Source organism: Lolium rigidum, chromosome 4 (genome assembly GCF_022539505.1).
Source record: "Lolium rigidum isolate FL_2022 chromosome 4, APGP_CSIRO_Lrig_0.1, whole genome shotgun sequence".
NCBI lineage: Eukaryota > Viridiplantae > Streptophyta > Magnoliopsida > Poales > Poaceae > Lolium > Lolium rigidum.
In genome coordinates this window covers 163,262,676-163,290,641 of record NC_061511.1, presented here as the reverse complement: position 1 = coordinate 163,290,641, position 27,966 = coordinate 163,262,676, and the positions used below count along the sequence as shown (strand labels likewise).

The 27,966-nt window shown below is 41.2% G+C and overlaps 2 protein-coding genes across 4 annotated transcripts; both read right to left on the bottom strand.

Moving 5' to 3' along the window:
* Window positions 1-2,178: 2,178 nt before the first annotated feature.
* Window positions 2,179-4,201, bottom strand: LOC124647737 (RING-H2 finger protein ATL39-like). Its single transcript, XM_047187623.1, has 2 exons — window positions 3,542-4,201; window positions 2,179-2,602 (listed from the first exon to the last, which is right to left on the bottom strand). Exon 1 carries the CDS (start codon window positions 4,199-4,201, stop codon window positions 3,587-3,589), a length of 615 nt encoding a protein of 204 aa, XP_047043579.1. The 3' UTR covers window positions 2,179-2,602; window positions 3,542-3,586.
* A 6,268-nt stretch (window positions 4,202-10,469) lies between these two features.
* Window positions 10,470-17,266, bottom strand: LOC124706203 (carotene epsilon-monooxygenase, chloroplastic). Of its 3 annotated transcripts, none has more exons than XR_007004340.1 (11): window positions 16,769-17,266; window positions 14,676-14,972; window positions 14,352-14,549; window positions 13,310-13,411; window positions 13,071-13,211; window positions 12,893-13,000; window positions 12,329-12,411; window positions 12,043-12,205; window positions 11,403-11,461; window positions 10,734-10,825; window positions 10,470-10,650 (listed from the first exon to the last, which is right to left on the bottom strand). XR_007004340.1 is itself a non-coding variant. In XM_047237855.1 (11 exons), the coding sequence occupies exons 1-10, from the start codon at window positions 17,249-17,251 to the stop codon at window positions 10,813-10,815; spliced, it is 1,647 nt and encodes a 548-aa protein (XP_047093811.1). In that variant the 5' UTR covers window positions 17,252-17,266; the 3' UTR covers window positions 10,470-10,650; window positions 10,779-10,812. The 3 variants fall into 3 exon arrangements, 1 of the variants encoding a protein (XP_047093811.1); XR_007004339.1 differs by having other exon boundaries at window positions 10,739-10,825; XM_047237855.1 differs by having other exon boundaries at window positions 10,779-10,825.
* Window positions 17,267-27,966: the final 10,700 nt, after the last annotated feature.

Sequence of the window (27,966 nt, the reverse complement as noted above, 5' to 3'; positions counted from 1 at the left end):
AAACTACAAAATTCTCTTGATCAGGCTAAGTTTGAAAAGAAAAAATTAGAAGAGGTCCTGCAATCATTGTCTGAAGAATGTGAAGAACTAAAGGTGCAGAAGGCCATGTTAACAGACAAAGTCTCTTGTATCCAGAGTATTTCGCATGAAGCTGATGAAGAAACCCGTGGTAAATCCATGCAAGCAAGGCTTGTAATAAATCAGGTGAGCCATTTAGAATTATACCTTAACTTGTGATGGCCACGTGCACTATTTTCACTTAACTATTTCCTTACTGCTTTAGGGTAATGATGATAGTGCTAATGACAATGGAGGCACTCCTGTTCATGAGGATCCAGACATTCAATCGAAGATACATTTACTGGAGACTAGACTTGCTGAGGCACTGGAGCAAAATAAATTATATAGGGCACAACTGCAGAGGTGAATTTATTCATATCATCCTTGATCCCTCAGACATTCTGTTACTAGTAAAACACAATTTCACTGAATTTCCTTTGCTATACCATGCATATTTGAGTCTTAGCTAAGCTCCCGTGTTCTGAGAGACGCAACCCATCTAGGTCAATCCATTAAGCATCAAGAAAGCAACAGTGCTCCTGGGAAATAGTCTGTGTGGCACTAACTATTCTATACAAAATGGACCCAGAGGGCAAAAGCAAGAAGGGTCTCTTTCGCAAAATTTTAATGGGCTAGGGCTCCGCCACTCCTGCAATGTAGCTGGCCCTACATGGTCTCTGTGCAAAATACGTCGGTTCTAGAATAGATGACATCCTAAAACAATTACAGTCAAAATATTGCTAGTAATCGAGAGAAAAGAAACAAGGAGACATTTGATTTGTGTGTCTGTTATTTGACAGCTTCTAATAAATAACCTCATCATACCATTAACATGGTCAAAATAATATGCACATTAGAATGGTTTTCATTTCAAGTGGTTTGTACTGCTGTGCATCATTAATGATATTGGGATACCTTTCAAATGATCATATTCTCTCATTTTACCCTCTGCAGTCCAACGGGAGAGGGGCAATCTGGTAGCAGGGATGAAAAGGATAACAAAGATGATAACAGGGTAGCACAACTGGAGTCAGAGCTAAAAGATATGCAGGATCGGTTACTCAACGTAAGCATGCAGTATGCAGAAGTAGAGGCTCAACGGGAAGAACTAGTAATGGAGTTGAAAAATGCAACTGCAAAGAAGGGACGATGGTTCTAAGAGATGAGAAGCAACTGCATGGGATAATCATAAGGCCCACACTCCACCACACAGGTACTACATATATTCTCCTGCTCCTTCATATACATGCAGTTGCAGTTTGATTTCTTAGATGCGTAATGCAGAAAAAAGTAATTGTGTTCAACTGAAGGTTGTTAAATTTTTAAGCTACCATCAAATATTTAGAAACACCATGAAAGATTCAGTAGATACTAGGTAATGTGATTATGGAAATTTACACTGTAAACGTTGATCTGTTGTGATAAAACTCAAAGAATGATATCAACATGAAACATTGACGCCATATTGACCACGTGGTTTAGTGACGGATACTACTTCATAAGAAAATGGGCCAAACTACAGTTATGAAGTGGTAAGGAACCCTCTTTCATCTCATTAAACAAAATCATGGAAGGAAACCATCTTCCACTGAAGAAAATTATGGCAAGAAACGCTCTTTTATTGAGGAAATCGCCGATGCTCTTCTGGTCTTGTAGATGTACCATCAATCCATATTTTTGTGTCCTTGTAACGACATGGTTGCCCAATTATCAGGACAGATGTTGTCGACGCCGGAGGGTACCGTATTTTTAGACAACCACCGTGCAAGCAAGTGCAGAACTGGATGATGTGCTATGAACTGCATGGGAAGCTGTGCCCAAAAGAATAAAAGACGCACGGTTCTCATTTCTGAACAGCAACCATTCAGACTGCACTTGGAAGGCCCTACTACACTTACTTTTGATCGATTGTTAGTTATTGCAAGTATACATAGTGCTAGGGTTAGCCTAAACATTAGTTCATCTTTGTAAATTAATATCTACTGATAAGTGTAGTTCGTTTTGTATTGATTTGTATATAGTTCATCACATGCTATTCTTTTGTAGTCTAATGTTCTTTCACATGTAATATAGTACATGCACTTGGTCTTTCAACTACTTTCTTATCCGGTTATTGCAGATAGTATTCTATCAAACATAGCAATGCTAGATTGCTTCTTTGAATGCATATGACAACATCAACAAATTAGCGGGCAATGGCCACAATAGCTCTCCAGTAGCAAGGAAAGAAATGGGATTATTTGGCAATCTGAAACTGTTATCAATCAGGTCACCATTGAAGAGAACGGTCGGTTCAGTCCACCTGTGATGATGCCCATGGAATGTAGCCTGGAAAAATCTTGGGTTGGATCCGGTACTTTCCAGATCAATACATTGCATTAAGCAGGCAGTCTTTCGAATGTCCTTCGCACTAGCTTCATTGCAAGTTTAGATCAGTTGATAGAATCCTATCTTCAAAGGAAAGGGCATGCTCCTCTTGTTTGAAACTTGATACATGGCTTGTGAACTGAACTGAAACACGCAGGGGCCGTCCCGAATTCTGCTGCATGTATTGTAGACAAATAATTACACTAAAGATAACTGTGTACTGAAGTAACTACTGAGCCAGACGGTCTCTTCCAATATTGACCCTGCTGAGAAGGTCGGTATTTACAAACTAATATGCTACGTACAGAAAATCCTATCTGAGACTGACAGGAACAGGAATCAAATTGGGTATTCGACATGTCACTATCTAGCGGGCTGCAATTTTCCCAAGTGACAGATTGGCTCATACCGCAACTCGATTTGTAATATAGTTCAAGCAACCACCTAGTGCCTATCCAATAATATTAGCAGTTTAAAATAAAACGTGTCCCAGTTTGCTTGACCCCATTGATATCTATTCTAGAATGGAGTGTCAGGTGAGGAATGGGTCAATGATTTGTGCTCCCTTTTGCCAACAAGGAGAAGGCTTATTTCTGAATTTCTGGCTTGCTGTCTATAAATGTATAATTGTATGATAACCTTGAGAATATACGTTAATTAGCTGGTTTGTAATGTCTCCAACTAAGGTGATAATGTCTCCAACTAAGGTGGTCGTTGGTTATATGCTCAGAATGATTAAGCACTGCACGTTTAACAAATATCGCGAAAGATACTACTCCCCTGATTCATATTACTTAAAGCTAATATAGATATCATCTAGACCTATTTTAATTATAGATACATCTATTTTAGCATCAAATAATATGGATCGGAGGGGGTAACATGTTTTTTTATTTACTTTTTAGAAGATGTTTGCATTAGTTTTGCGTTGCCTCTGTGGAACGTAACACACGGTGAAATAGAGTAGCAAAGTCATCACGGAATAAATTTGGTTGTGAAGCTAGACTTTCACCACATTGTTCAACATCTCTTTTTCTACACAACTCAGGGTGTTACTAAAAACTTACACCAGTTATCTCTCTGTACTGTCACACCAAATGTAAAACAAACTTACCCAGTTAGGTCAGCTGCATCTGTTCAAGCAGACATGGACGCATCATCATCCACCGGCCCTCTCAGTCGCCGGCATGCGCCTCGCCGCGGCCTCCTCTTCTCTTATTGCTTCAATCATGGCAACCACGCGCTCCAGGACGACCTCCTGGTCGTCGCCGTCGTCGTCGACGCCGACGTTGTGGCCTGCGCGACCGGCGTAGTAGCAGACCACGGCGCACCGGCAGACCGGGCAGGAGTTGCGCTCGTCGAGCCACCGGTCGATGCACGGGCCGTGGAAGACGTGGCCGCACGCCGGGACGACCTTGACGCCGTCGTCGTCGCCGAAGGCCTCGAGGCAGACGGGGCAATCTCCCTCGCTGTCGGGCTGCTGCCCTTTCTTGGCGCCGGCGTAGCGCACCACGGGGAGCGCCGTGCCATCGGCGGGGCGAAGGAGGATGCTCGGGAAGCCATAGCGCGTGGCACGGCCGCCGCGCGCGCCCGACATGGCACGTTGCCGGGCGCAGCGGCAGTAGGTGCAGAGCAGGATGAAGCAGAGCAAGATGGAGAGGAAAACCACGGTGGTGGCCGCCCCCGACGAGAGGTCGAACTGCGACCGACCTGACGTCGAGCTGGCCGAAGGGTCGTCGCGCGACGTCGCCAGGCGTCTCGCATGCGCCGCCATGTTTCGGGCGCAGGCGCCGGCCGTGTGTGAGACGCTGGTTGAATGGTCGTGGCGAAAGGCCAGGCCGCGAGACTGCTGGCGAAAGGGAGTTCTAAACAGCCGTAGACTTCTTCTTCATTGTTGAACGCGCGCGTTTCGTTTGTCATGTGATAGGGTGATATCTGCGAATGCAAACTGAACACACCAGTCACTTAACATTTTTTAATAAAATATATATTAATATCACAAACATACCAACTGCCGTTTCTGTACGGACATAACCTCTTACATATTAAAGATGCACACAACCAAAAAAGATAAAAGAGAAAGAAAAGGGAAAAATAAACTCTGACCGGCAGCTTGACCCAAACCAAGGGTGAATCTCGCAAGTTGTATCTTGTAGATGGTGGTTACACTCGGTTCTTTCTTGCACCCTATCGTGATGTTCTATACCATTTGAATGACTTTGGCCGTGGTCACCGAGCACCTCAAAGCTGGAAAGAACTTTTCAATCACCGCCATACCATGTTATGGAATCGTATTGAACGGGACTTGGGACTCTTAAAGAAGCGCTTCTCCATTCTCAAAGTGGATACGACATGTTAGAGAACCAAGTAAAGTTACCGGCTCCTGCTGCAATATTGCATAACGTCATCCGTATGCACAAGAGACATGAGAGTTGGTTAGATAACCAACATACCTCCAGCAAACTATTTGGACCTTCCTAACGGTGAGCCTACACAAAATCATCAAGTCAACAATGAAGGTAACCACCTTAGAGATACGATTGCACATCAAATGTGGGTAGATTATCGACATTAAGTAGTGGGAGTGCAAGTCAAATGTGATATAATAAAGTAGTGACATATGAATTTATTGTGCTTCTTATGTGATGTAATAAAATACCATACATGAACTTTTTTTCATAAGGTGTAATAAAGTAGTTCATATGAACTTCTATCTTTCATATGTGATTTAATAAAGCAGCTCATGTGAGATTTTTTACTCTTATATGATGAATAAATGTCTTGCTTCTTGTATCATTACTATTTTCAGGGGTCAAGATGTTGACGGTGACGATTGTAAGACGATCTTCAGGGCTAGATCAGTCGCAATCTAAATATTCCCAAAAGATGCTTCAACCAAGAGCTGGGGGAAAAGAGTGGAACATCGTCTAAAGGTGTGTGCCTTCAAATCTTAAACCAAAATAGCATTGTTAAATTGAACACTTCATGCACATACTTTTTGTAGTTATTGTAAAAGGTAAAACTATTGCACTAGCACATCCTTCTTTATAAATTGGTTCGCTGAATAATAATGTGCTAGCATAAAATGTGTTGACAAATATTATATGTTTATTGTTTGTGGATTAGATAGTCATGCTAATTATGTCACACCACAATTTTTGATGAATAACTAAAGCACAATTGATAAATTTTCCTTGTTATGTCTCATTGTAGTTTTAGACTTTTAGGAGTAGATAAAGTTGTTTCCATGTTTTGAAACCTGATCTATGCATAACACAAATTCACTGAAATAGCTAGGGCCTCTTGGAATGCAGACCTAGAAAAGTCTCTCATGGATTTGCTGCATGAGCACAATAATATTCAATATACGAGTCAGAATGGGGGGTCCTCTGATGTTTGGTCAAAATATTCCACTACAATCATCCATATGTGAATTACATAGAGTGACAAATCCAAGATAAGGAAAAAATAGTTGAAAGTGGAATACAAGATACTCAACGAGGCTAGACAGCTGAGTGGAGTTTTCTAGAATGAGAAACAGTGAAGCTGAACAAGAGCTATGGGACAACCTCATCATTGTAAGATAGTTCATATTACTCATTACATGCTTCTATTCATTCCTTTTTACAGTATGCATCACTCATGTGTTCATTTCTATTATGTCGTCATTTACTAAGATTAGGAAGTTTCGTAGCAATAAGGCTTTTCCGCTTTTTGATGCCTTAGGAGAGCTATACGATGGACAACTTGCCGAGCGAAACTAAAACTTCACCTCCACTGAATTAAAACAAAAACAAGTGGAGTTCAATCCCGAGGTCATTTTTGTAGAGGCCACACATTCCCATCCTGATGACCTCGGTGGATATTCTAGATGATACACTAGGAGGGATGCAAGAGGCTAATATGATGGACAACACTGATTGGAACGGGGAGGCTCAACCCACGGTGGCTGTTGCGCCATCAACGAGCATGGAGAACGGACCCAGGAAGCTCCGGTGAAATGTAAATGTTGTTGCAGTGATGGAAAAATACATTGGAATGAATACGAGGCAGGTCGAGGGTAAGCAAATTGAGGCTGCAAAAGCTGATTCAAGAAATATGGATGAGTTATCAATCAAAAATTGTGTTGCTCGGCTAAACATAATGACCGTCTCACAAGAGGAGAAGGTCAAAAATCTAGAGGTGTTTAAGAATTCACAAAATCACGAGCTCTTCATTTGCGTTGATCTGGATACTGCTCTGATGTGGCTGTGGACCGAAATGTCTTAGGACAGGTAAAATCTCATTTTTTTTACCTTTCTTTCAATTTTTTACTTTGCACATTATGGTAAAATTGTGAATACTGTGATTATTGCAATAGATCATGTCATGGACGATCAATATTGGGATCATAGCTATTCCATATATCATGTGTGCGCCAAGGAAACCAACAAAGACGAGAGGCTGGTCTCTCCTGAAAATACCGGTTATGCAACCATTTGTATGTCCATCGAAATGACTGCTTTTTGGAAGCACAACAATTTTATCTGCATATATTTAGCATCTAGAGGGCTAGTGGTTCCTTAATCTCTCCCTTCTGGAAGAGCCATTTTAGTGCTATCAGAAATTGTAGAGAAATTTGTAGTCAGCTATGCCTCTACCAATCATAGCGATGCATAAGCTCTCTTCCAATCCATTATTTTCTTACACTATGTAATACACTGTTCCATATCTAAAGTTGGTATCCTAGCTATCCTTCCTAGTTAGATTGTAAGCTTGTATTCCTTGGAAATATGTTGGGTGAATGGAGTTGAGTGATTCAATTCTTGTCTGCATACTCCGTGTGGTCTCGTTCTCAACATTGGTGCAATTTTTATTCAAGCCTTGTGCTTACATTTCCCCCTGTAAACTATATGTACATGATGAAGAGGAAAGAGCTAGAGTTCTACATGAAGAATCTCTAGGAGAAGATGGGCAAATGTGAAGCATATTAGATGAATTCATGCATGGTTTACTGCCGAAAGGCTAAATATTTGTTTGTTGGATATTGTAGTTGTGCCCTTTTAAATTCTGATGGATCATCTTGCAGAAGTTAGAACTACAAATTTAATGGCCTTGCTAGAATGTTATGTAATGTTTTTTATTACTAGTTATTTATGTACCACTAATCTTAAACCATGTTGTTCTAGCATTGTTGAAGTTACTGTTTTTTTTATGTTTGTATGTTGCATCAATATTTGTTGTTAAATTTGTTGTCTTAGATCCAAAGTTGGTGTCTTTTCCTTGTTTGGAGTTGTTGTTGCTTTGCTACTACAGTACATATGCTAGCCGAATATGCTCCATGGACCAACTGAATGAGCAAAAGCATCGGGGAAAACATGGAATAAAAGAAAGAGGGGTCGGTGGGGATACGGGTGGTGGTTGGGGTTCACCCTAACTCTCCCAGGTTTAGATCCACTAGTGAATATAAACTCGTGCAACCGAGCAAAAGCGTAAGAAAACCCCTCCCGCAGTAAGCGGGGGATATGGATTGCGAATGGAAGGACAATTCCTAGGATTGGCGTGGATTTGGGCCTAACGGCCAGGAATTCTGCCCTAGTGCCCTAGCATCTGTTGCCACCGCTTCCATTGTAGATGCCCTATATAGAATGGAGGACGCTAACTCGCTAAGTGCGGGCACTAGGATTTCATTCCCAGTAAATGTGAAGTTGCGACATAGAATCCCAGCCAATGGGCGCTAATTTCCACGCGTAGACGCAACGCCTTGCACCAATCGCTTAGGGAGAGTTTGGTAGCCTGGGCTGATTTTGAGGCTCCCTAGGGGCAGGCTCCGTGGGTCTTAGCCCGTTGCAAACGAGCTCCAGGCCACAATTGACGATTTGTTTGGTGGCATGAGTTACATCACTAGGGCCAAAAAAGCTCCCTATGATTGGTTGTCTGCATCTTAGCCCAAATGGCCTTGTCGATGCAACATTGGATGTTTGGAACCATCTAGGCAACGGTTGCAGACACCGCTTCTCTCTACTGGTGGCCATAGCATAGTATCACCACCATGGCACACATTATGAAAGTTCATCCTAACAATACGTCAGTTCATAAGAAGAGTCCCTACCTACTACGAATGGTAGTTCATAAGCATAGTCCCTAGCTACTACGAATGGGGGTTTAACATTACAATACGATGGTAATTAAAGGGGTAGTTCATCAAATGGTGGTTTCTTCTTCTCTCCATCTTCTTCCTTCTCTTCTTCTTAGATTTTGGCGTTGCCTATGTCCTGCCACATTGTGTTTTCCCACTCCAACCTCTTGTTCTTCCAAGCTTCATTGTCGCCTTGCTCCACGTCATGGTCGGTTTCAACTTCATTATGCACAACAGTTTCTGGGAAGTAGCCATCTTCGCCCCAAGCTAAGATCCAGTTGTGAATGATGCAGCAAGCAAGATCCAACTTCACTTGAGCCTCGTAAGTGTGGAAGGGTTTCATGTCAAGGACCTTAAACCTATTCTTCAAAGCAGCAAAAGCCCTCTCGATTATTACTCTAAGGCTTGAGTGTCTCAGATTGCACACCTTCGTGGCATTCTGGGGGTGGGGCGTTCCTGCGAACTTGTTGAGATGGTACCTTGTTTTCCTAGAGGGTGGTAGAATCCCATGCCGGTATGCATATCCATCATCACCCAGGTAGAACATACCATTAGGGATTTTCAACCCATCAGGCCTAGACAAGCTGCCTGCCATGCATGATTCTTGCATCATAAGTAGAACCCTCCCAACTAGCTAGCACACATGTGAACTTTAGATCGAAATGCACAACAGGTAGCACACGAAGAAATGAAAGAATGTAATTACTGCTCACCCTGAAATATGGCAACCATATGTAGTTGTTATTCGTCTTGGGGTGTGTTCTTGGATGGTGGCTTGATCATTTTGCCTCTGCAAACAACACATGATGGAAGTATCGAGATATTGTCTCTATTGATTGTCTGAATGTGCTATGGATCACTCTATACCTTTAGTTATGACCCACAACATGAAAAAACATGGCTATTTGCTCTTCGATAGAGGTGTGGACGCTATGTTGAAGCAGTCCTCTCTCCCTGAATGTTTTGACAAGTGCGTAGAAAGGGGCTCTTCTTATGTGTAGCATTTTGCTAGCCTCTACACCGATACAATTGTAGATGTAGTTCAGGTTGGCAATCCTCTCCTGATCTTGTGCTAACATTGAACCGTAGGAGAGTCGAGGAAAGGCAGCACACCTAGCTACTATCTTATGCGGCAGCAAGATCCAGGCCTAAATGACAATGATGACTGCAGCTACGTGATGCAAAAGCTAGATGTGGTCGTCATAATCATATCAGTCTAGCATTAGGACATGCCAAAGCGAAGCTACGGAGTTATAGGTAAATGGATCTACCACTAGGCCAAAGAGTACAAAAGAAGAGTGTCGCTTACCCCCACCATGCCGAACGACGGGTAGGAGCCATAGAAGGAGATCAACCTCTATCTTCGCTCCACACGGCAACACGGGTTCGGTGCCAAAGACCAAGAAGACGAGCTCCTCCTCCATAGGATGACAAGGATACGATGCGGGAGTAGAAGGAATCTACCGGAGTGGTAGATCTGCATCCCCGCCACCTCTTGTGTCAAAAGGGGTAAATGGAGATTTTGGGTGGGGGCTAATGCAGGTGGGACCATGTAGTCGGCAAGAGTAGCTATGATCCCAATCACTATCATCAATTTCCTAGTGCGGCAAACAGCTACAAGGCCGAGGTTGACCGGAACCAGGGTGGCAACTTCAGGGATTGAAAGTTCAAGGTTCAGTTCAGACCGGATCTATGAGTTTAAGGTTTAAATCGAACTTTACTCTTTTTCATTCCTACACGACCTGAGGAGCGTGCGAAGTATCTAGCTGGAGTTAGGTAGAGAAGCAAGCGTTCTCAAAACAGATGCGCGCTGGAGCTTGGAAATTTGCATGGATGCCAGGATTAATTGATCGATTCTTTATCCTCTTAAGCGTCCAACTAGGCGTCCAGCACTGTACATTCCCTAATGGGACTACTCTCGACATGCTGTTCACCTGACCTAGTTATCATTTCTCAGCCCACGTATACTTCTTTCTTTTTGGTAGGGAGACCACGTATATTTCTGGAACGGTAAACAATGCACTACTGATTTACAGTAACTGAAAAAATGAACAAGTGATCCATTTCTTTACAGTTTCCATCTATAAGCCGATGATAGCTGCAACCTGTTGGAAGAAAAACATTTAGATGCGTAGAAATATATGGAGAAGAAATTTTCTAACTTGTCTAAACTGAACTACGAAAGGACCTCACGTATTGACAGTTCTGCTGCCGTTGTGTGTAGTAATCTCACCCTATCTTGTGTCCCAGCTTCCAAGATATTTTGTCTATCTCGATTGACTGCATGAGAGGAATAAAAATAATCAGAAGAAATATATACCCTTCATGCATGTTGCATCATTCTGGCAAACTGCCAACGCTACTAAAGGAAACTAGAGAGAAACTCTTGGTAATATGTATCTGTCGGACAGAGATTTGGTGCACCCAAGCACCAGTGCTCCTGATTTTCGTAATATTTAAAAATTATACTTCTGTGTTTTAAATAATTATAAATTGTGTTCCATGAATACATACACATGTTCTGAACGTGCAAAGTTTCGGTAGAAATTACGTTGTATTTTGAGCTACCGAAAACTAACAAATTTGTGGTTGTATATAGGGATGGAAATTTTCAATTTTTTATCAGAAATTTGTCTTTTTAGTATAGCTCAAAATACAACATATTTTCATCCGAAATTTACACGATACCTTCAGAATGTTTATAAGTATGTGCAAATTTATTTTCAGATTTTTTAGAATCGTAGAAATATGTTTTTCAAAAATCAGGAGCACTGGTGCTCATGTGCCAAAGACACTTTTTGGTATCTGTTAGCTTATATAAATATAATATCAAACATATCAAACATCATGCATTTACCTCAGTGCTAAATCAGATTCTTGCTGGACTTTACGCAGACTTACATTCATATACAGTCCCTGCAGAAAAGAATATTTGTTGGGTAATTTCAGATCGGAAATACAAATGTAACAAAGCCAATGAAATGAAGTGAAGGTCTGAATTGATTTGAAACATGCATTTCTTAGTATCAGAACCATGGCTACCCACACAAGTAATTACAGGACAGCATGGATGGCTACAGTGGCTACCCATTCAAGTAATCAAAAGACGTCATGGATGACTAAAGCAGCTTTATCCTTTTATCCTTCACTCTATGAGGAAAACGTGACTCAAGCTCCAGATCGCAATTTCACTGTACTTTCCAGATTTCATCAAATTTTATTTCTAGTGTTTGAAACTTAACATTTTGAGCCATCTGGTTGATGGTGGAAAGATCATTATCTGGGAACTTTCAACCAATTTTAAAATTGATCTAGACAAACTCTTAAACTAAGAGCATGGTGGAAAAGAACACCTATTGTGTCATCTTGCATAGTCTACTCGTGAGTGCTACAGTGTTTGCTATAGTTTATGTGTCCATTACAAAATGAAAGCAACTTGATCATGGGCAAGACATTGTAAGTAATAGAATAATACATACAAGACCATGCTTCCTTACGTTAGTTGTATGGATAGTGGCCCCGGTGGTCATGTTAATTTTTTGATCTGCCACAAGTTGAACGTCCATCTTCTGTACGACGATTGCAAGTGCCACAATTGCTTCTAAAAGAGCAAACTGATCTCCAACACATTTTCGAGGGCCTCCACTGAAAGGGATAAACCTGGCAAAACATGGTGATGGGAGCACAACGTAGTTTATGTCAGACTAACAAAATCAATTGGATTGCAAATGAGCCATATAAAATAACAGGGTAAAAGAATGTATCTCAAGGTTGTATTGTGACCTGAAGTCGGTGTTTGACTCATTTGGAATGGGTCCCTCCAAACCAAATCTCTCTGGAACAAATTCATCTGCTCTATCCCATACCTTTGCAATTGGAACAAAAGAAGTATTATTGCAATGTCAGAATATCGGATATTATCCAGTTATTCATATGCTCAGACACGCTAGAGGATGATGATATTGTATGAACAAAGGTTCTGCAGTAGACAGACAACTTCAAGTTTTATCAATCTCCGAAACTTAGTGTGATACAAAAAATCGCTGAGATCATGCTTATCGTTCTATTGTTTAAATTGGTAGTTTGGTATCATAAATTGATGATAACCTCAGTGTAGACTGCATTAAGGCCCTAGTGCCCTACACATAAGAAAGCTATTTACCTAGTAGGCCGTGGTTTGAAAATTGCTGAGTAACCTCACAAATTCTCGTAAAAAAACTCTACATTGTTCATCGATAGGCTAGACACAGAAATATCATATTTCACTAGGCAAAATGGTTGAACTAAAGTGCTTAAAAGGTACCATTGAACAGAGAATAAGCTATAATATTCAGATGGAAGATATACCTCAGGTGATCTGTGTATATTGTAGACCGAAATCATAATGTCTTGACCAGGCTTAACCTTATAGCCCCCAGGAAGCACGTCATCAACTAGTGCACGCCGTATCAGCACCTGTTAATGAAGTGTCCTTAAGTAACCAACACTATTTATGAAGTTGCTTGTCTGAAGAACAAGGAATTACAGGAGGGTGTGGGTATAGCCGCATAGACTCATTGATACAGCGCATCAAGTACTTCAGCTCTTTTACATCTTCATATCTGGGGAGTCTACCTTGTAGAACACGATCTACCTCATCTTGAGCTTTCCTTAGCGCTGCTGGGTCCTTCAGCAGTGTAATACTGAGCAGTCAACGGATATTAAAGAGATAATTTAATTAATGTGTTGTTTCTCACTTCATTTGGCCAGGATAGAAAGGAGTACCTTACTGAGAAGATAAATAGTCCATGTCAGTACAGAGCCTGTTGTTTCATGACCAGCAACTAACATTGACAGTAGATCATCACGTAGCTGCAAACTGCTGACCTGAGTTATATAAAGAAAATCGTGTTAGTTAAAGCAGTAAACAACTGAGCAAAGTGCATATAACATAAATAGTGAAATAGGGGAAACCAATAGCAAACATTGCATGCAAAAACGACACAAATGGCTTAGCAGAAAAGCATATAATGCGTCTTATAGCTGTCAAAATTCAGCAAACATACTTAATCTTGGCAGAACCCATAACTTCACATCAAAGTTTACTGAGATCCGTAGGAAAGAAGGATGCCTGTAGAAACCAGGTCTGAGGAAATACCAAAGGTGGTGGGCCCACTTTTACCGGATAAACTTCATCGTGCACTCTAACCTAGTTACGAGTAAGGCAGTAACCATACAAATTGAATGAGGTTTGAATAAGAGGCTAAAGCTAAAAAGAAATTAATATTATTTTGACCAGGAAACAGTAACAAAGTCCACTACAGTAAATAGAAATATTCAAAGGCAACAATATTATGGTCTATAGCAATAATATCCATTTGCTATGTATACATTTTTGAAGTTTTTTTGAAAAGTAACATTTTGGAAAAGAATTTCACTTCTCTCGGCCTCTGCACCAACTAGGGATGCACACAGCCCTTTAAATATGAGTACCAGGATTTAAATACATTTGTCAAGCTGCAATAGGAATAGGATGTCAAGAATTGCTCCAAAACCAAGCATGCTTTCTCTACCATATCATTGAACTGAACTGACAGTAGCAATATTTGTCAGCATTCCTATGAACAAAACATAATCAGCTATTGCTCCATAATAATAGTAGCCATCATAAGGTAAGGGTGAAAAACTCTGAGATAACAACAATAGAACTAATTTTCAAGATTTATATGAAATGAGAGGCTAGCTTCCTAGCAGTAGAAAAAATCAATGGAAACAATAGGAAACTGTTAACAAACATTGTTTTTTAGCCCGGGATAAGCTAAACTACCTCTTCACGGCTAGCTAGTAAAAAACGCAGAATGCTAGGGTCTGCCTCGTTAACGTATTCATCACCCTCAATCTGTTCATTTTCAGCATCAACAATCGCCCTGCACTTTGTAATTAGCTCTTCAACGGTATTTCTTATTATGTTAACTGCATTTTGTGCTTTTATCTGTCTAGGAACAATCTTGCACAGCAAATCAATCTGTCAAAAATAAACAAGGATCACATCAGGCATCAGTCATGCAAATTTTCCCTTCTGCAAGTTAACAAGGGAAAAGTCAACCAGACGTCCAATATAAGGAATGGGACATGATGAAAAAGTACCCACCTGCCAGTATGGTAAAAGATCTGTGGAACGAGCCTCTGCTTCTTTGAGTGCGGTGTAAACAGCATCAATAACAGGACTATCCGAAGTGAGGGAATCAAAGTTGTAGTTGAACAAGGACAAACCAATCACATCTAGAGTCATTTGAGAAAACCTCGCTTCCATATTAACAGGTTCACCACTCAAAGCATATGTCTCAAGCTTTTCCACTAATCTCTCGGCACATTTACAAAATACTTTATCAACCATCACTGACAGATATCTTTTGTGTAGAGATGGTACAACTGCTCTACGTCTCACCTAAAATAGATGCCAGATAAATACTAAGTTGAAGAAAGGGTTAATAATAAGATATAAAAGCTACGACGACAAACTATCACTGGGAGAAATCTTTTGTGTAGAGATGGTACAACTGCTCTACGTCTCACCTAGATGCCAGATTAGTAATAAGTTGAAAAGAGGATTAATAATAAGACATAAAAGGTATGAGCATGAACAAGAGAGGAAGGGAAAGAAAAATTGAAATCCAGTTCATGTGAATTAGATTCGGGACATAGGAAATAGTAAGTGTCCCCCTGGGTTACAATTTTATGAAGATGTATAATAGGTGCTGCTAAGTGTAGCAGATTTTGCTGAGTAGATTTCTAGAAGCTTCAGTTGAAACTATCAACTAGGAATGCATAACTTCCTACCTGCTCACTGAGTGGCAGAGGTGGAACCAACAGATCTATTTCCCAAAAAAACAGGGTTACACACATTTGCTGATATGTACATAGGAATGATTACATAAACAACATTTAGAATTTTTATGGAAAACCAATACAAACAGAATACATAAATGCCCAAAAAGAGGCCACATTGAAGTGAGTGAAAATAAAATAAGATATAAACTTGATGCAGTGGTGTGATTTCTACATGGCATCCTTTTTTATTTAAGAAAAGTGGAAAATTCTAATAGCAACAAACAATTTAGATCTTTGATTAACATTTAACAGATTTCGTTTATCTAAAATGATATAGCATCACAAATACTCCTTATACAGTTTTAGATTAACAAATGAGAAATTTCTGACAAATGACGAATCCACGAAAAGGTGAAAAGGAAACTGTCAAAAACTAGTACTACTACATAAAATTATTTTTCTCTCTATTTTTTAAATACATTTAAAGCTTGACTTTAAAATTAAAAGTAGCTTATGACATCTTCGACAACATATTCTATTGTTTCCTGCAAAAAAAACAGCTTTCTTATTTCTGCTATTTGTTACACCGTGTCAACAAGTTTGCTAAATGGGGTACTTCCTCTAAGAAAGATGACATTTGGGGGCAAAAAGTGGAATTTGCTCTAAATTTAGTGCATGGTGTGGCTTAAAGTTGATTTTTCGTCATATTATTTGTTTTTTAAGGTTGAACTTACTGGCTTAGAGTTGTCATAATACATGAAGATGCAGAGTGTACAGATTACTAGCAAATAGTAAGAAATCTATCAAAACAATTTTATTTAAGAAAAGTGAGCACTCTCTATATCCCATAATATAAGATGTTATTACAACCAATATACTCATATATTTCTTGTTATTACATCTTATATTATGGTGCGGAGGGAGTAACAATTTAGATATTTGATTACCATTTGACAGATTTAGTTTATCTAACATGATATAGCGCCACAAATACTCCTTATCCAATTTGACATGACAAATGAGATATTTCTGACAAATGACGAATCCACGAAAAGGTGAATACCAAAATGTCAAGAAATAGTGCTGCAACATAAACTTCTATTTTCTCTATTTTAAATACATTTAAAGCTTGAGTTCAAAATTTTAACTATTTTATGACATTTTAGACAACATGCTCTTATTGTTTGCAGGAAAAAAAAAAACAACTCTCCTGTTTTTGCTATTTGTTACACCGTGTCAACAAGTTTGCTAAATGGGGTACTTCCTCTCAGAAACATGATATTTGGGGCGCAAAAAAGATGGTATACTAGATAATGATGCAATTTCCCCGGCCCTTCACGGCACAGAACAATATAATCACGACGCATCCACTGTTTCCGTGAAGTTGAAACGAGAGAGAAACAGGGAGCTCACCGTCCAGAGCGCTCCCTCGGCGATGGCGAAACCGGAGCCGAAGAGGAACTCGGAGACCTCGGCGACGAGCCCCTTCTCGTAGCGCGTGCCGTACCCGCGGAGCACGTGCTTGGCGACGGCGGGGTCGCTGACGATGACGAAGTCGCGCGGCCCCGCGGCGAGGCGGTAGACAGGCCCTTCCTCGCGGAACCACTTGAAGAGCGGGAGGAAGAGCGCGCCGCCGAGGAGGTCCTGCACGTCGTCGAGCTTGGCTGACGCGACGGGGATCCCCGAGTCGTCGTTCCCGCGGCCGAGCACCGAGCGAGATAGCGACGTGAGCCAGTCGGGACTGACCCACGACGTGGTGGGCTTGTCCCCTCCTCCGCCGCCGCGGTTGTTGCCGCTGCTCCTTGGCGGGGGTAGCCGGAGGCTGCGGCGAGGAGGCGGTCGTGCGGCCCATGGAGGGGACGCCGCGAAGGCGCAGGCGAATGCCGCGGAGGGCATCGCGCCGGCCACCGGGTGAGAGACGGGAGGGAGGGGCAGGGGAGTCGTCAGGGATTCTCGATGCGGAGAAGAAAGAGGATGAGGTGGGCCCCGCCTGTAAGCGGGCGGGGTAACAGCACAGGGGCGGACTGAGTTTCGAATTCGGTGGTGCACGCTTATTACGACACCTGTTGTGTAAATCCCAATATTCACATATTCAATTTCAAACATCTTTACTATTAAATGGGAGTTGGTCGTTTGATACTCAACGCACTTTGGTGGTCGTCATTGAAACATCTTGTCCGTTCAATATAAACAATGTCTATCCTACCGTCCGTGAAACAAAAGAATCAAGACATGATCCTGTCTTTCTAATTAATAACCAGGACGTGATTCACTCCTTTTCTAATGGTTAAGGAAGGTTATTTCCGAAAAATGGGAACTATGGGATGGAAAGGAAGGTTATCTCCCCAAAATTCAGGACGTGATGCCTGTCTTCTACCTCCTCGCACCTCCTCGCAGATCCTGCTCCCAGGCTAGCTAGCTATCCCGCCTTGGTCCCTTCCGCCAAGATCCATCGCCAACATGGGCCCCTGCGCTGTTGCCCTGCAAGATCCAGGTATTCGTTGCATGGACGAGCTTGCGCCGCCTAGAGGTGGAGGAGGACAAAACCGATATTGAGACCTTACTCCTTGAAGATGCGACAGGAGGTGGATGAGGAGCAGTATATTCTACTTATGGCTACCTGTTGTTGACCGATTTTTTATGCGTCTGGATCGCTGCCCCGAATGCCACCTTCATCCACTTCCCCGTCCAACGACCGTACCGACGGAGCTCTAGCAGGTCGACTCCGTCGAGCACCTCGAGCGCACCCGTGGTGCAGCAACACTACGCGGTACGGACGACCTGAGCACCGCCCCTGTGTATTGACCCGCTAATCACACATGTACAACCCTACATGATGCCTTACTTTTTTACCTGCTAAAAAAAACTGCTGCACATACTGAATTATCTAACGGATGATACGTTGTTGCATTTTTTATTATGCCTTAAAATGAAACTGAAAGATATCGACAACTTTCAGTGGTTTCCTTTTCACATATATGAACAAGAAGTGTGATTAGACGTGGCACTTTCAGAACAATTAAATAAAAAATGCTTTTTTATAGAACAGAAGCTTCGGGTACTATGCAGTTTTCACCTTGTTGTATTTTTATCATGGGGACATGGTTATAATTACTTCTTCAAGTATATGACTCTATGTCTGTTCCATTTCAGCATATATGTGGAGCTTCTTTGTGTGGTTGGACTTGTCCTGTCATTTGGTCAGGTTTTCTTTCTCTTCACCTTTCTTTGTAGTAAAAATAACGACCATATAATCAACACTTTGTGACTATTTTTTTTTTACACTATTAAGTTGATGGTCAATTTAAATGGCAGTTATAGTGCAAAATGGAATGATACCCTGGGATTTCTATGTAATTTTAGTAGAAGATTGGATATTGGTTACATACTATTCTGATTTCTCTATCTTCATTAATTTAAAGTCGGGCAGTATTTGCCTTTTATCTAAAAAAAACATACTATTCTGATTATCCCATCGATTGCGCATCCACGCATCGTAGGCGCGCTTCCGGACGCCAACACACCTTTGTCCTCCTCGCTCACCTACGATTCTTTTGCGATTTAGTTGTAAATTTGTATTTAATGGATACCTGAATGTGGTTGCAGATTACGTGGCTTTACGTTAATCCTACGAGGACAATTGTCTGGGGCAAAATCAAATCTAACCATGATGATTTTTCAGGCAGACCACGACTCCAATTGATTATTGTTATGATGGCGCAGGGTTAACATTTTATTGAAGCGTTGTTTCATTCTACATTTGTCGCTGTAGGTGGTCACAAGCCAGTCCATTAACTCTAGAAGGTCTTGCTTAAACAGTAGAGTGAGTAGGCACCATGTCTTTGCTTTGTTTCATTTTATCTTTACTATTAAATGGGAGTTGGTCGTTTGACACTCAACGCACTTTGGTGGTCGTCATTGGAAGCATCTTGTCCGTTCAATATAAACAATGTCTATCCTACCGTCCGTGAAACAAAAGAATCAAGACATGATCATGTCTTTCTAATTAATAACCAGGACGTGATTCACTCCTTTTCTAATGGTTAAGGAAGGTTATTTCCGAAAAATGGGAACTATGGGATGGAAAGGAAGGTTATCTCCCCAAAATTCAGGACGTGATGCCTGTCTTCTACCTCCTCGCACCTCCTCGCAGATCCTGCTCCCAGGCTAGCTAGCTATCCCGCCTTGGTCCCTTCCGCCAAGATCCATCGCCAACATGGGCCCCTGCGCTGTTGCCCTGCAAGATCCAGGTATTCGTTGCATGGACGAGCTCGCGCCGCCTAGAGGTGGAGGAGGACAAAACCGATATTGAGGCCTTACTCCTTGAAGATGCGACAGGAGGTGGATGAGGAGCAGTATATTCTACTTATGGCTACCTGTTGTTGACCGATTTTTTTATGCGCTGGATCGCTGCCCCGAATGCCACCTTCATCCACTTCCCCGTCCAACGACCGTACCGACGGAGCTCTAGCAGGTCGACTCCGTCGAGCACCTCAGCGCACCCGTGGTGCAGCAACACTACGCGGTACGGACGACCTGAGCACCGCCCCTGTGTATTGACCCGCTAATCACACATGTACAACCCTACATGATGCCTTACTTTTTTTACCTGCTAAAAAAAAACTGCTGCACATACTGAATTATCTAACGGATGATACGTTGTTGCATTTTTTATTATGCCTTAAAATGAAACTGAAAGATATCGACAACTTTCAGTGGTTTCCTTTTCACATATATGAACAAGAAGTGTGATTAGACGTGGCACTTTCAGAACAATTAAATAAAAATGCTTTTTATAGAACAGAAGCTTCGGGTACTATGCAGTTTTCACCTTGTTGTATTTTTATCATGGGGACATGGTTATAATTACTTCTTCAAGTATATGACTCTATGTCTGTTCCATTTCAGCATATATGTGGAGCTTCTTTGTGTGGTTGGACTTGTCCTGTCATTCGGTCAGGTTTTCTTTCTCTTCACCTTTCTTTGTAGTAAAAATAACGACCATATAATCAACACTTTGTGACTATTTTTTTTACACTATTAAGTTGATGGTCAATTTAAATGGCAGTTACAGTGCAAAATGGAATGATACCCTGGGATTTCTATGTAATTTTAGTAGAAGATTGGATATTGGTTACATACTATTCTGATTTCTCTATCTTCATTAATTTAAAGTCGGGCAGTATTTGCCTTTTATCTAAAAAAAACATACTATTCTGATTATCCCATCGATTGCGCATCCACGCATCGTAGGCGCGCTTCCGGACGCCAACACACCTTTGTCCTCCTCGCTCACCTACGATTCTTTTGCGATTTAGTTGTAAATTTGTATTTAATGGATACCTGAATGTGGTTGCAGATTACGTGGCTTTACGTTAATTTAACATTTTATTGAAGCGTTGTTTCATTCTACATTTGTCGCTGTAGGTGGTCACAAGCCAGTCCATTAACTCTAGAAGGTCTTGCTTAAACAGTAGAGTGAGTAGGCACCATGTCTTTGCTTTGTTTCATTTTATTATTCTTAGAACATCACTGGAGTCTATGTCGTCAGGATATGCAGAAGTGTCATCGTCACTGAAGAAAGTCACTTTTACCTGTAAGAGATCTCCAAAGTTGTATCCGCCTCATCTAGAAAACATGCAAAACCCTTATGTGTGTTTATTGGTTTTACATCATTTGAGCTTGTAGATTTTTTCAGAAGCTAATACAAGAGCTCATCATTTGTTATAAATTCCAAGCTACCAAATTATCAGCGAGGGTGCTCTTTCATATTTTCCGGGACTTGAAATTTTTCGATAGCAAGAAGTCTCTGATTATTTGAAACAGGTTCATATTGATCAACTTCGAACGTAATATATTTTTGTGATGAAATATATGAAATTTGTGTTCCCTTTTGTAAATTTTATTTATTCCAGATATGCTCATATGCATAGCGATGTTGCATACTTGCACATGGTCGATTCCATCTTATTTATCATGGAGCTTGTATTTGTTTGTTTAGGTCAAACCTGCAATACAGCACACACACACATGGGCACGGAAGATTGTCAAGATAAAAGCCAGATTTGACATCATGGAACTTGATACCATTCAGGTTTATTACCACACTGGTTCTATGTTATTTAAAATACTATAATATTGTCTGTTGTTATGCACATGATGTTAGCTGCTATTAGCTGCTAGGATATTTTTGCAAGTCTTTTTTTTGTGGCTCTTATAAATAATTGCACTACTCGGACAGTGGTATTTTGGTTTTCACATAATTCAGTCCTAAAAAGACAAAGGATGGATAAGAAACCGAGGAACTATAGTGGTATGTTGGTTTTCACATAATTCGGTCCCATCTGGTGCGACTACAGAAGGCAGGGCTGACAGAACTGAGCGGTGTTCTTTTTATGATATTCCCCCCTCTTAAAATTAGATTTTGCCTTTCATATCACCAAGTCTTTCTACCTTATCGTCCACTACTTGACTGATTTTCCCGGTAGAACTGCAGCTTCATAAATAGAAACACATGACATGTTGCCACCAGTAACCTATCTACTATGTGGCACATAACGAGTTGAAGTTAACTGGATTTTAAGGATATAACATTGTCTCCGTGCTAATATTTCTCTTACAAAATCCCCGCTCTTGGGGTCTGTTTGGTTTATGCCCCAACGAGCCGTACCAAATCTTTGGCATGACCAATATTTTGGCGCAGCTTTCTCCGCCCTCAGTCCGCCCGTAGATTGGCTAAAAAATGAACTGCGGGGGTACGGGGTCGGCTGGGCTAGCCAATTTTGGTGCGTTAAACCAAACCACAGCCAAACACCACTGGTGCGGCAATATTTTGGTGGGGCTAACGTTGGCTCCTAAGCAAACACGTCCTTGGTCTCCATACTATGAATTCTTTGCGGATTGGTTCTTTGGTACAGTTCCAGCGATCCTTGGGCTAAGATTGTAATGTAATAATGGGTGTTAGTAAAGCTTGATATATTATATAAAGTGTATATTTTTCTTCAATTCCACTCTATTGTTTCCTCCACTGATTTGATGTCTAATGCAATAAATAAAAAGTACCAGCCGATTGTTGTAAGAAATACGACAAACAAAGAGGGGAGCAGATTGGTACATTATCGGTTAGCTTGTTATTCTCTAAAGCTATATCGTGTTTGGAAATTCCGATATGCATTTGGTCTGTAAAGTAGTCATTTATGCTATGTTAAAAAAAATTGATCAATTTCATTTTATTTAGTGCACTATTTTTTAGATTATGTATTTATTGAATGTAGGCCTAGATGTATATTTTGTTTGCTTACAAAAAAATGAACAAGTTAATTACAGAGACAGTGGCTGCTTGTCAGAGAGAGAGAGGGGGGGAGAGAGAGGGAGAGGGAGAGGGAGAGGGAGAGGGAGAGGGAGTGATGTCACATTATCTTGAAGCAGTGAGGGTGAAGTAGAGAATGATGATCATGGAAGCTCTCCATATTGGCATCAGAGTGGAGGTAGCAGGGGAGACTATGTAGACATTTCTAGAGATAATATTGAAAACAATATTTTTATAGATGCTCAAGAACTTGACTATACATGGGTAGGCTCTAGCTGCAAGGATCACCAACTAAAGAGGATTTAGTAGGATTGTTAGTGTGTTTACTATCCTAACGAGTGAGCTGAATTCTTATTTTGTTTTCTACTTTCTCGGGCTTCAAAAAGTTTTTTTGCGGACCTCGGGCTCTAAAAGTTTGGCTACTTATTTTTCTGTTCTTGTCATTTTTTAGTTTGCAAGAACATTGTTTGGTGATTCTTTAAGTAATGGAAATTGATGAGGCTGATTGGTTCCAATATTGAAAGATATTGCTAGAAGGATGGCTCCGCTTCCGCTCCAACCCCCATTGAATTTCTTGTGTTGTCTTTTGAATACACGTGAATTTTTATAACTATTTTATTGATACGTTGCAAGAAAAAAAGAGAAGCCGTAGCAACGCACGGGCATTCAACTAGTCTATATTACGTACAAATTAGTACTACTGTAGTTAAAATTCCAATGGAAGCGATTTAAGCCAAACTTATAAGGTTAGAACTTCATCAATTAATTGAAAACACAAGGTTGCCACTTGGCACTGACCAACAGATGATCAGATTACGGTGGTCAACCTGTGAAACTATCTTTTGACATAACCAAACAAAAAATTGGGTATTACACACATTTACCGGTCTTTGCCTAAACACGTCGCTAGAATATATCTTTGCTCAGTACCATTAAAAATTTACGGTGCATTTGCCGATACACACTATATGCCAAAAATAGAAATATTTAATTTTATTTCGTAAAATCAAATCACCAGATTAACCTTTGGCAAATGTTGTTGAATCAAACCGGTTTTCTCCTGTAAGCTATACAACCATAAGGGGACGAATCCTGCATCTATCAACAATAAGCCTTAGCGGCCAGCTCTGTACCCCATGGCTTGATCTCGCAAGTCGCCGCTGTTCCATTTCTCTCCACCAGTGAGCCCACCTCCCTCTTCCCCATCATCGTCTCTCTCCCTACATTGTCCCAATCTCGCGTTCGCACCCACGGCGACCGGCCATAGGGAGGCAAAGGTGCCGCGCCACCCGGGAGGAGTGCGGGCCCTTCACCGACTCTATGGGTCAATCTTACTGGCTCCTCCGCTGCACTCATCGGCACCCTCCCGCTGGACCATCAGCTTCCCGTGATGGCCTACATGGCATGGGCGTATAAAATTTCTGTGCCAGATCCCTCCAATTAGATGTGAACTACAACTACCGTATTAGGGCAAAAATAAGGTCAAAATTGATATGTACATAAAAGACCTGTTCAAATTCAAAACCGAACCTAGTATGGTTATTTTAAGAAAAACATCAAACTTCCGATTTTGGTCATTAAGGTGTGTACTGACAAATGTGTCACCAAATTTTAATGGTACTCAATAAAGATATATTCTAGCGGTGTGTTTTAGCAAAGACCACAAAATAACGATGTCTTGTGGCAAAATTTTCCAAAACATAATGGGGAGTTATGTTTACCTCGCGTTATACCATATCATTGAATGTAGATATAACTTTTAGGACACAGTACATCGGGGTGTGGTGAAACATATGTTTCAATATGTACATGAACAATGTCAATCATGACCCACCACCACACCTGCAAGTCCAGAAATTTTGTAAACGTAGGGTCTTTCTTTTTCTAACTAAAGGACGCTCATTGTACCATTATGTAGCAAGGTGCAACTAAAGAGTATGTAGCACCAAAACTCTTATCCCACTTCATCACAAGAGGTCAAGAGAAGTAATGTTTTTCTTTCTCCTAAGGCCTTTCACAACATGGGTTTCTCGATGTTGTATTCTAGATACTTCGCTTACGTGGCAATATATTTAATTGGGAAAGGGATTGTTGTTTTAGTACTAGCCAGCAGGATACACCTATTGCACAACTTCATAGAAAAAATGGTTTCTAAGACGATCATATGCATGCATGTTTCCAAAATCATAAAATGTAGATGTAACTCTTAAAAGACAATGCATTGGACGTATTGTCTCTTGAAGCAAGTACAATTAGATCTAGCCAGCAGACTATAACGATTTAAATATATTTGTCCTTAGTTGGATCAGAGAGAATATGATTGAGAAAGTACGTTGACTCTAGCATGTGGTTCTAGACAATTAGTGAGAGTGTGAAGTGGGCCGTGTATTAGTAGAATAGTACATTATTCTATTAACAGATTATATATATTGACTATAAGGTTAGTTATAGATAACATGGCAATATTTTATAGCCAGATATTAGCTATACTATTGAACATGCTTTCAAGATACACCTATGCCAAGATTAACCTGCTAAAATACTTTTCCATTGTGAAAAGCCTTAGTGAAATGATGTTACATATTTGTGATAAGGGAAGCTACGGGAAATGAGGACCACACACCAATAGAAAGCTATATTAGGTAATTCTCACAACCTAGAGACACTGGTAGAAAAATGGCCTTTAGTCGCGGTTCGCAACTGCCATTAGTCGCGGTTGCGCAACCGCGACCAATTAAGCGCGACTAAAGGCCCCCCCCCCTTTAGTCGCGGTTGCTTACCAACCGCGACTAAAGGCCTGTCCACGTGGGCGGCTAGCGTGCGCCTAGGCGAAGGACCTTTAGTCGCGGTTGGTGTCCCCAACTGGGACTAAAGACTATTTCGTTAATTTTTTTAAATTCATTTGGGTTTCTAATTTTTTTTTCACTCCGTTTTTTTCTATATTTTTCAGAATTTCTATTATTTCAGTTATTTGCATAGCTTAGTCTCTATCTCTAACTACACTTATCTCTACTCAAATTACTTACTCGTGGTCAAACTTCCCGCTCGGTCACCCATCCTCCCACTACTCCACCTCTAGCACGCTTAACTTTCGAGTTCCATTCCGTCCCGCATCCAAGTGCTACGCTGATACGTCTCCAACGTATCGATAATTTCTTGTGTTCCATGCCACATTATTGATGTTATCTACATGTTTTATGCACACTTTATGTCATATTCGTGCATTTTCTGGAACTAACCTATTAACAAGATGCCGAAGTGCCGGTTCTCGTTTTCGCTGTTTTTGGTTTCAGAAATCCTAGTAACGAAATATTCTCGGAATCGGACGAAATCAACGCCAAAGTTCCTATTTTCATCGGAAGCATCCGAACACCGGGAAGGACCGGAGGGGGCCACAGGGCCACCAAACCCTAGGCTGGCGCGGCCGAGAGGGGGCCGCGCCGCCCTAGGGTGTGGACCCCCTTCGACCTTCCTGCGCCGCCTCTCCGCCTATAAAGAGCCCCCGGATCAGAAAACCCGATACCAATTGACGAAACCCACGTAAACCCGCCGGAGCCGCCGCCATCGCGAAGCCAAGATCCGGGGACAGGATCTCCGTTCCGGCACGCTGCCGGAGCGGGGAAGTGCCCCGGAAGGCTTCTCCATCGACACCGCTGCCATCTCCACCGCCATCTTCATCACCGCTGCTGCTCCCATGAGGAGGGAGTAGTTCTCCATCGAGGCTCGGGGCTGTACCGGTAGCTATGTGGTTCATCTCTCTCCTATGTAGTTCAATACAATAATCTCATGAGCTGCCTTACATGATTGAGATTCATATGATGATGCTTGTAATCTAGATGTCATTATGCTAGTCAAGTGGGTTTTACTTATGTGATCTCCGGAGACTCCTCGTCCCACGTGTGTAAAGGTGACAGTGTGTGCACCGTGTGGGTCTCTTAGGCTAGATTTCACAGAATACTTACTCATTGAATGGCATAGTGAGGTGCTTATTTATATCTCTTTAAGATTGCAGCATGTTGTATCACAATTTATCCATGTGCTACTCTAGTGATTTGTTATTAAAGTAGTTTATTCCTCCGGCATGTGTGCAAAGGTGACAGTGCGTGCACCGTGTTAGTACTTGGTTTATGCTATGATCATGATCTCTTGTAGATTATGGAGTTAACTATTGCTATGATAATATTGATGTGATCTATTCCTCCTACATATGCATGAAGGTGACAAGTGTGCATGCTATGCTAGTACTTGGTTTAGTAGCGTTGATCTATCTTACACTAAAGGTTACTTAAACATGAGCATTATTGTGGAGCTTGTTAACTCCGGCATTGAGGGTTCGTGTAATCCTACGCAATGTGTTCATCATCCAACAAAAGTGTAGAGTATGCATTTATCTATTCTCGTTATGTGATCAATGTTGAGAGTGTCCACTAGTGAAAGTGTAATCCCTAGGCCTTGTTCCTAAATACTGCTGAGTTACTACTGCTTGTTTACTACTCGCTGCGTTACTACTCGCTGAGTTACTACTCGCTTGTTTACTGTTTTACTGCGTTACTACTGCTGCAATACCACCACCATCAACTACGCGCCAAGCACTTTTCTGCCACCGTTGCTACTACTCATACTTATTTATACCACCTGTATTTCACTATCTCTTCGCCGAACTAGTGCACCTATTTGGTGTGTTGGGGACACAAGAGACTTCTTGCTTTGTGGTTGCAGGGTTGCATGAGAGGGATATCTTTGACCTCTTCCTCCCTGAGTTCGATAAACCTTGGGTATCCACTTAAGGGAAACTTGCCGCTGTTCTACAAACCTCTCGCTCTTGGAGGCCCAACACTGTCTACAGGAAAGGAGGGGGAACGTAGACATCAAGCACTTTTCTGGCGCCGTTGCCGGGGAGGAAAGGTAAAAGGCTCTCATACTACGGTCCCAGGTAAAGTATTTTTCTGTTGCCGTTGTGTGTGTGCTCAAAGCTATTTCCTTTAGATCCTGCAATTGCATCTTGTTGTTTCTTGTTTACACTAGTTTGGCATAATGGACAACAATGAGCTTCTTATTCTATTTCCTGAATTAAAACATGGATTGTTTGATGCGAAAATTAAAAAACCTATGAAATCTTATTTGCATGCTGGTAGTAATATTAGTATGAACCATTTGAACACCATTGTTGATAATAATATAGAAAGTTCTAAGCTTGGGGAAGCTGGTTTTCATGATCTTTTTAGTCCCCCAAGCATTGAGGAGAAAATTTTCTTTGATGATACTTTGCCTCCTATTTCTGATGATGATAATGATAGTGGTC

What these genes read in the sequence shown, in the direction of transcription:
- LOC124647737 (XM_047187623.1), bottom strand. Translation starts at nt 4,201, where the DNA reads ATGGCGGCGCATGCGAGACGCCTGGCGACGTCGCGCGACGACCCTTCG.
- LOC124706203 (XM_047237855.1), bottom strand. Translation starts at nt 17,251, where the DNA reads ATGCCCTCCGCGGCATTCGCCTGCGCCTTCGCGGCGTCCCCTCCATGG. An exon ending in GAGTCAAACACCGACTTCAG is followed by an intron (nt 12,206 to 12,328) that starts GTCACAATACAA and finishes ATGTTTTGCCAG; the next exon opens with GTTTATCCCTTTCAGTGGAG. An exon ending in CCACTATCCATACAACTAAC is followed by an intron (nt 11,462 to 12,042) that starts GTAAGGAAGCAT and finishes TCTTTTCTGCAG; the next exon opens with GGACTGTATATGAATGTAAG.